Genomic DNA, 8,275 nt, shown 5'->3' with positions numbered 1-8,275 from the left:
TAGGAACTAGCTAGGTATCCTGGAATTCCTTTATAACAAAATTTTGTTTTAACAAAGTGATTCCTCTGATCTCTTGGCGTTCGTTATAATGGGATTCGAATGTATTTAGCATTTGTTTTCTGTTGTTGATTCAACTCTTTCGCACAGTTTTTTTAAGAGCCTTTCGATTTAAACAGGTTCTCAGAATTTTGAATGATAAACGAAAAAAAGAATTTCTAGATTTTTACTCAAGGAAATATCAGAGATGTTGAAGTGTTACTTCAGTTTCATCTATATTTTTGAAAATTTGTTCATTCCTCGATCATTTTTTTACTAGGCCTTGTAAAAAATTTTAGGATGAGAATGGCTTGGGTAATGTAACCCAGGTCGATAAGATACTCGCTTGAAGTACCAAAGGATGTTTAGAGGTGTTGCGAGTTTGATACCCGGTTTGTGTGTCCTTGTCAGAAAACTTTCCTGACACAGGGGTACAACAGAAACGCTGAGATGACCAAAGAAAAAATCTACCCCATCAAGGGGTTAGCGCACCAACCTCTCAATGAGTATAAAAAAAAGCCTGCCATTCGGAATCGGCAATAAATTGTAGGTCCCGGGGGTCTATTTAGCCCTCATGTGCAGAAAATGACTGTAGTGTGACAAAAATTATCAATGATAATGCCTTTATTACACTAGGAAATTATTTTATCGACTGAGAAATTGGATGTTATGTGGAAACTGGGTCCCCTTGCATACCGGGCAAGTGCGCTAACCAATACACCAGACACACTTCAAAATTCCTTATAAAAAAATGAGTAGCGTGAAGTCATAGCCTCCCTTAACTGCAGCAATTTTCGCCATTTGACTCCACTCAGCGCTTCATGCTACTAATGAAATTGAAAAGTGACTCTGGTGTATTGGTTAGCGCACTTGCCCGGTATGCAAGGGGATCCAGATTCGATTCCCAGAGGAGATAAATCACTTTTCTTTCCAAATATCAGTTTCGGAATAACATCCAGAAAATTCAATTTCTCAGTATATTTCAGGCCAAAAAAATACTCTCCTCTTCAATTATTCTATCATTCATTTGTCACCACATATCAATAAATTGAAAGTATACTGCCATTAAGTTCATTTTTTTTATTTCAAAACACAAACTGAACACTTCTGATTTACAAGACGTGGAACACATATACACGAATAACTTGTTTTGTGCAAAAAAAAGTTATTTTTTCTTTTTAGACTTCTGGGTGTCCTGCACATCTTCTTTGGGTTTCTGCCATTGGAGTGGGTTCTTGCGATACATCTGCCATGGTGGCAAAGTCAGCTGCAAAACAAAATAAACATCAAATGAAACTAAATTTTGCAACAAAAGAGAAAAACCATTGAAAGACACCTTCTTTTGGTCTTGTCTCTAGCATTGAATCTGAAATTGCACAAAGAATTAATTCATGCACAAATTTATATAGGGTGTTCAGATCCATATGACACAAGTTCCACTATCAGCTTAATCTGTATCAGAATCTTTCCCGGGACAGGAAATGCGATAAGATAGATCAGGAGTGCACAACCTCTAGCTTGTGGGCCAAATGCGGCCCATGAAAGATGTTTAAGTAGAAAATTAGCAATATTATCTATAATTAGACTGACTATGCCTTTGATAAAAATATGGTGAATCATGATACAAATGAGATTGCAAATTTCACCAAAAAGAACTGCCAAAGAAAGTTGGCCAACTAAGAAAAATTTCCAACTATGTCTAAAATTGCCGAAAAATCACTAACGATGGAGGAAATAGAGGACTACTGCAAGTCAAAATGGATTAAGACATAAGTAGATATCTTTTTGGTGAATTAAATGTTATACATTATAATATGAGTATAATTCATTAATTGTAGATACTCTACAATTTATTAAAATCTTGATTTTTCGATAAGGAAAAACAGTAAGCATGTTTCATTGAAAATAGGGGGGGGGGGAAGAGACATTTTATAAAAAGGTTTGAATAAAAATTACCAGAATGCTCCTTAAAATAGGGCCTTATGGTACCAATACATATACAAGTTTCTGGCACCCTGAGACAGACTTAGCCTATCTTACCACATGGTGGAGATGTTTAGTGTAAAGACATCCCCATCAAGGGGTTAGCATACCAGCCTCTTGGAGTTATGAGAAGAAAAAAAATTTTCATTTGCGATCTACAATAAAATAATGCAAGCCAGCCAGATTAGCGCTCATGTGCAGTAAAAAATCCTTGTACAACAAAAAAGTAGTGTTTACTCACTGTTTGCTGCAAATAGGGTCACTAGATGTCCTTGTAATAGAGGAATTTTGTCATTTTTGATGTTATTTTAAGCATAGGCCTACTCTTACGCTTTATAAAATATGTTTTTTTGTCCTCCTTTTTCAGATTTCCAGCATTTTTCTTTTTCTTCAGGGATGGGAGAATTTTTTTTACTCTACAGGATCATATGAAAAAAGGCAGTCCTAAAAACCGCTGGAAGAAGAAAATCACAACATCCCTTCTGAGAATACCACTGTTTTGTAACCAACAGCAAATACTGTATACTGAAGTAAGGAGGGAAGAGGTGTTATATCTTCTATTCAGAAATAAACAAATTAGGATACAAACACTCAATGCCGATTCAGAAAAGGCACCTTCTGAGGGTAGAGCTTGGCAAAGTTATGCAAGCTTTCAGAAATGCCTATAAATGCAACAAAAGACAAGGTCCTCGGCCGAAGGAAAACCTTTCACCATGCTCTAGGCAAAGCAATAAAATTGGCCACATGATAGGAAATTTATTATAAGCCATGGAGAGGGGGGGATCACTATTTGTTCTTTTTTGCTTTAGTTGGGTAAAATTATTATTGCAGGATTGTTTGGTCAGTATAGCATAGCTGCCAACTTTTGAAAATGAAAATTCGGGAGATTTTCGCGCAAACCCGTATTTTATGCTAAAACCACTCCCTAATAAATACAATAGGGATTTTCCAAACATTAAAGTTAAAGCGTAGGGAATAAAATCCCTACGCAAAAAACAAGTGAAATCGGAGGCCAAAACTTCAATGATGTAAAAATAAATATTGTGTTCAATTAGAAATGCTGTGAACAAACATTCTGTGCGAATGACCCCAAAATCATCGGAAGATGAAGGAAAACACCGTCAATTTTTGAAGAACACGGACTTTTTGTGACACTTGCTTGATGTTTTTTTTTCACTTCACGACTGATGATGGCAGTCTTTCCATGACTGATGTTTATGTCCGTAACACAACTTGTACAAAAAGGAAAAGTCGGCCCTCTTCTGGAACGTTTGATGAAAGGAAATTCATCGGAATAAGTATCTTTAAAATTGATTAAATATGTTTTTGCTTATCATTATTCATGCTTTGTTATATCGCACGTACGCAACTTCAACAAAAGAAATTTTGACCATATGCGCGTCACTATAATCTTCAATTATTATCCAGGACTATTGGCTGCTAAGCCATTTCCCTGCACGATAAGACAAACAACTTTCTTGTTACCATCAGAGGGTTTGTAAAACTTCCTTAAAAAGGGAATTTCCCCATTTACGACGTGTGACGTCATTTCAAAAGGGAAAAAAAAGAGGTTTCATGCCCCACAAGAAATTCCTTAGGAATTGTTTTCAAAAGCGGGGGTTTTTTAATGAAGTAGGGAATTTTTAGGGACAATTAGGGATTTTTGTGATTTTCGTAAAAATTCGGGAGATCGAGCGATGAAGCTAAAATTCGGGAGACTTGGCAGCTTTGGTATAGTGATGTCATCTCTTGTGAAAATTGACATTACCAAGAGTGCATGCATTCTGCTTTTGCAGTTTTCAAATTCTCAAACCCTGTACCTCTAAATTATAAATTGTTTTACTGTTGATATTTTCTCAAATGTTGGTGGAAGACTTTTCAAAGCTTTTGCAGAATTCAATCCATTTGATATTTAAATAGAAATAGTTCCATATTGTTGATGATAAAAACATGGCACCTCTTCGCTCTCAATGCTCAAACAGTGTGAAGCTTATACATCGGCACCTCGAGCATCAAAGGGCCAATTATTTGTGTCATGAGAACCAAGGTGAAATAACCTGCTTCTTCACTATACACTCGCACGGATTCGCCAACGTCATTTGATAAATTCCCTATTGTACAGTAATATATTTACTACACCTCCAAATATTCTTTTTTACCACCAGATTTAGAGCTATTTGCCAAGATTACGAACCAAGAAGATAATAACACCTAAAAACGCTTGAAAACAGGAAGGTTAATGCTAGTGACATATATATCACGTTTAACAAGTCCTCTGGCAATGACATCACAGCCACATGCAAAGATGGTGGCTATGATATGCTGATTTTCTGTCTTTCTTACATGGATATAACGGAAAAACTTGTCTGTGTTTGTAATTTTTGTGATTGCATTTTTAATTGGGTTGCTGTATTTTAATATATGACATCCATACTTGTCATGTGCATCTTTTTCCCGGCCACCTCATTGGACATTTTGCCAGTTTTGGCCTTGTACTTGTATATAACATAGATGCTGCCATATGCACTTCTACTTTATTATCTCAGCACTAGATGGAGTTGAACCATTCTATTCCAAGATAGAGCACTCGAGTGGCGTGGTGGTAAGGTGCTTGTCTACCACCGTGAAGGTTGCTGTCATGGTCCAGGGTTCGAATCCGAGGGAGGATACAGTTAAGATATTTTCCCTAACGAGCTTGAGGCGACCACCAATAGACAGTGCCTTGATTTCCAACCCATCTGATTAATGGAAGTAAATTGCAATTTAGCAATATGACCAGAGTTGGTGTTTGGTGAAGTATTATATTTCAAGAGGTCTGGGATTATTATTACCACTATCCTTGCCATGCTTTGCAAGATTGCATCCCCAAGCAATTTTTTTTCCAATTTCAGATTTCCTTGGGAAGATGCATCTGTTTTACTTCCTCATACATCTTTTAGCAAAGGTTCAGCTGCTATGTATCCACATAAATCCGTCAGCAGCATTTCTTAGTCACAGGACAAATTATGTGAACACTCTCTCCTTACTTTTGGGGTACCATATTACATCTCAAAAGATTTCCCGATGTTTATATTTTTCGTAAAGGACCCTCTCCTCAAAAGTCCATCCCATGGGCTATTCAACACTTTCTACCAAGTAAAAAAAATTCATTTTTCCATTCAGCAAGTTGCCCTTATTTTGCTTTTGTGCATCACATTTGAATTCTAAAGTATGTTAATCACTTCAAAGAAAAGGAAAAAAAAGGGTGTGCATGTGTGTTCTTAAAAAAGTGCATTGCGGCTACTGCACAGAAAAATTAATTGGTCAGATGACTGGTTAAAGTTTATTAAAAAACTTGATAACAAAAGGTGAACAGTATATTGGGTATCAAACTACTGAAATAGAACGTCATTGAGAAAAGAAAAAGGGTAATTATGATGAATTCAAATTTAATGCAATGTTATACAGCTACATCAATTACACTCAAAGCTCTGTAATCGATGAATTTTTTAAATTACTAGCACTAGGCCAGTCACTACATAGAGCTCAGCAGGCCATGCTTTGAAGAAATCCCTGCTGCACCACACACTAAAAATGCACAGGGGAACTGAGGATCAATCCATTTTGCGACATACTGTCCACCAGGGCGTGACAAATCTGAGGTTGTCATGGCAACTAAGAAATCTGTATTGGCGCATAAAATTCTCTAAATGTGGTGGCTAGATTGGAGTAAATTTCTAAATTGTAGCCTGAGTGTGAAACAAATTTCCTGATTTCATTACGCTACATCTTTTAACACGAGAAAAGTTGAAAGAAAACATTATTTAGGACCATTTTTCTTAGCAAAATATCATGCTTGACTATTGAGAAATATGCTCATCTTTCATGACAGAGAGCCTGGGTCATGTCTGGCGCTACAGCCCTACTGTCCAAAATATGTTGTTGAAAGCTTAGGCTATACACAATAAATGGCTGGTATTATATTCACTTGAAAGAAGAGTTTTGGCTCCACATTTTAAAAAATAGAACTGAAAAGGAACTCACCAAACACGACAGTATGAAGCCAGACCCCAAGATATACACAGTATGAGAGAATTTCTGCGTTGCATAACCAGTGGCGAGACCCACAGCCTGTTGAATCACAAATACAATGAATGTACAATAAACTTACTATAATGAATATACAGGAAAACTTTTTATTTATGAGCATCTACCTCCATGAAAAAATTCCTCTATTAAGGATTAAATTACATTGTGCGGGTTTACTGGCTACTTGCTAGCAGTTTTACTCTATGTTCCCTCCAAAATAGAATGTTTTGCATTATTCTGCAACGAACCCTCAGCTGATTGGAAATTTTCTGCAGTAAAGATTCCTGCTACGCAGGTCATATGCACATCATGCCAGACTCTCGTCCTGAGGATCCAGGTTCAGACCTCATTGACGGCACAGTAATGGGTCACTGAAGTTGGCTTTTTGCAGTTTTCAAACTTCAAGGCATGAATGCAAGCCAGTCCCCCCATTCGAAAAAGTCCCTCCACAGAGAGCAAGCAGACCTACAACACGATACTGACATAACATGAAAATTAAAGCATTTTCATCTTCCACTTTAGAAAATGGAAGGCAGATGGTAGCAAGAACACAAAACAAATGCAACTCAATGGCATAAATACGTTAGGGGGACACATTCCAGAATGTGCAAATTCATTAGAAATTCCATAGAGGGATGTGTATGAGGTGCATGTACAGTTAAATAGTAGCAATAGATTCCCATATATATAGCAATGGTTCCCAAACTTTCCCAAGCAGGACCCCAGTTTGACAAAAAAAGAAATTGTTGACCCCTTACACGAGCTGACCAAATGTCCCGGAAAACTCTAATATTTTTTTGCCAGTAAATTTGCGGTTGTAAAAACACTTTTTGGAACACTTGTTTTGGTTTTAATCAAGTGATATTGACTTTTGAGGATGCTTAATATATTTTTGATTATATACATACTAGCTACAATACCCAGTACTGCCCGGTTTTCTTCAATTACTGGCAGCATTAAAGAAGTGACACACCATTGTAAAGGCATATGAAAAGAATTGCTAGGGGAACCACGGTAACCAGAGTAAACATTCTCAAAGTGGTTGTTGAGGCCCTGGAACCATTGTTGTCTAAAGTTTTTGGTCCATTTGCTGTGCTCTAAGAAACTTTTAAAGTAGTCTATCATTCAATCCCGATCCTGTTAGTATACGAGCAAAATTTGGCAATGATTGATCTAAAATTGTACATTTGTATGGATCAACATTTCTCAACCTATGGTCCATGATGATGACAAAGGTGGCCTGCAGGCAGACTTAAAATTAACCTCCAAATAAATTGTGAAATTGCTGTTAGTAATATCCTTTCGGAAAGGGTTTTATCCAAGTACCAAGTTTATACTGTGGCGTACCTGCCACAACAGTAATCTCAAGAATATTACATCGCAACATGTGTAATTGAAGCTCTCTGGGCTAGTTGAAACTGGTTCGCTCGCCAGCTACTCGTCAGAGAATAGCTAGGAAACTTGACCAATGTAATTGAGCCTTATAAGTGGAGTGGCCATAGCCCCCCCCCCCCCCACATATTTTTAGAGGCTCCCGAATTGGCTGCCCTTTGCATTATAGTCTTTCGTAGAATACTGCCGAACGTGGAGTTAATTCCGATAGAAATTGTGCACAATCGTCACATAATAATACTCTGTAGCAGTATCAAAGAACATGTATAAAAGCCCCCCACCTCAAAAAGAAACACGGGGGCAATCGTTATTTGGCCGTAAAAGAGGGGTGGCCGTTAGTGGGGGTGGGGAGTTTCATTGCATTATAAATGTCACATACTCCATTGTGATATGAGGTGAATGTACAGTGGAGAGGAATGAAAGTGATAAAAACAAATCAAACTCACAGCAAATGCTAGAATCAAGGTCTGGAAAATCTTCTCAGCTACCTTTTGTCCTTCGTAATCCTAAAAATCGGATATGAAAATTAAAATAGCGCAGTTATTATCTGTATTATGATCACAGTTTTCAAGCCAATGGACTACGGAACAATATAGCATATGGACTGAAAAGAAACAACGTTAACACAAGTATTACCATGTGGACGGGAACACGCTTGAATCTCTCCATAAAACTAGCCATCACTGATGCACCTTGTGATTTATTATAGCTTGAAATAAAATCGGTGAAATGTTGCAATGATCAACACCGGCTCAGTTATGGACACGTAAATAAACGGCTCACATCATCAACCCAA

The 8,275-nt window shown here is 37.3% G+C and overlaps 1 protein-coding gene across 1 annotated transcript; it reads right to left on the bottom strand.

The window, feature by feature from the left end:
• Positions 1 to 1,101: 1,101 nt before the first annotated feature.
• On the bottom strand, positions 1,102 to 8,275 carry Spase12 (Signal peptidase complex subunit Spase12). The gene is made up of 4 exons (XM_089235877.1): positions 8,116 to 8,275; positions 7,926 to 7,985; positions 6,043 to 6,129; positions 1,102 to 1,303 (listed from the first exon to the last, which is right to left on the bottom strand). Exons 1-4 carry the CDS (start codon positions 8,158 to 8,160, stop codon positions 1,202 to 1,204), a joined length of 294 nt encoding a protein of 97 aa, XP_089092003.1. The 5' UTR covers positions 8,161 to 8,275; the 3' UTR covers positions 1,102 to 1,201.

Source organism: Pholcus phalangioides, unplaced genomic scaffold, assembly GCF_987345545.1.
Source record: "Pholcus phalangioides strain wild (caught in Gottingen) unplaced genomic scaffold, Ppha-v1.0 ptg000009l_1, whole genome shotgun sequence".
In the NCBI taxonomy this organism is placed as follows: Eukaryota; Metazoa; Arthropoda; class Arachnida; order Araneae; family Pholcidae; genus Pholcus; species Pholcus phalangioides.
This window is presented reverse-complemented; position numbering and strand designations above follow the sequence as displayed.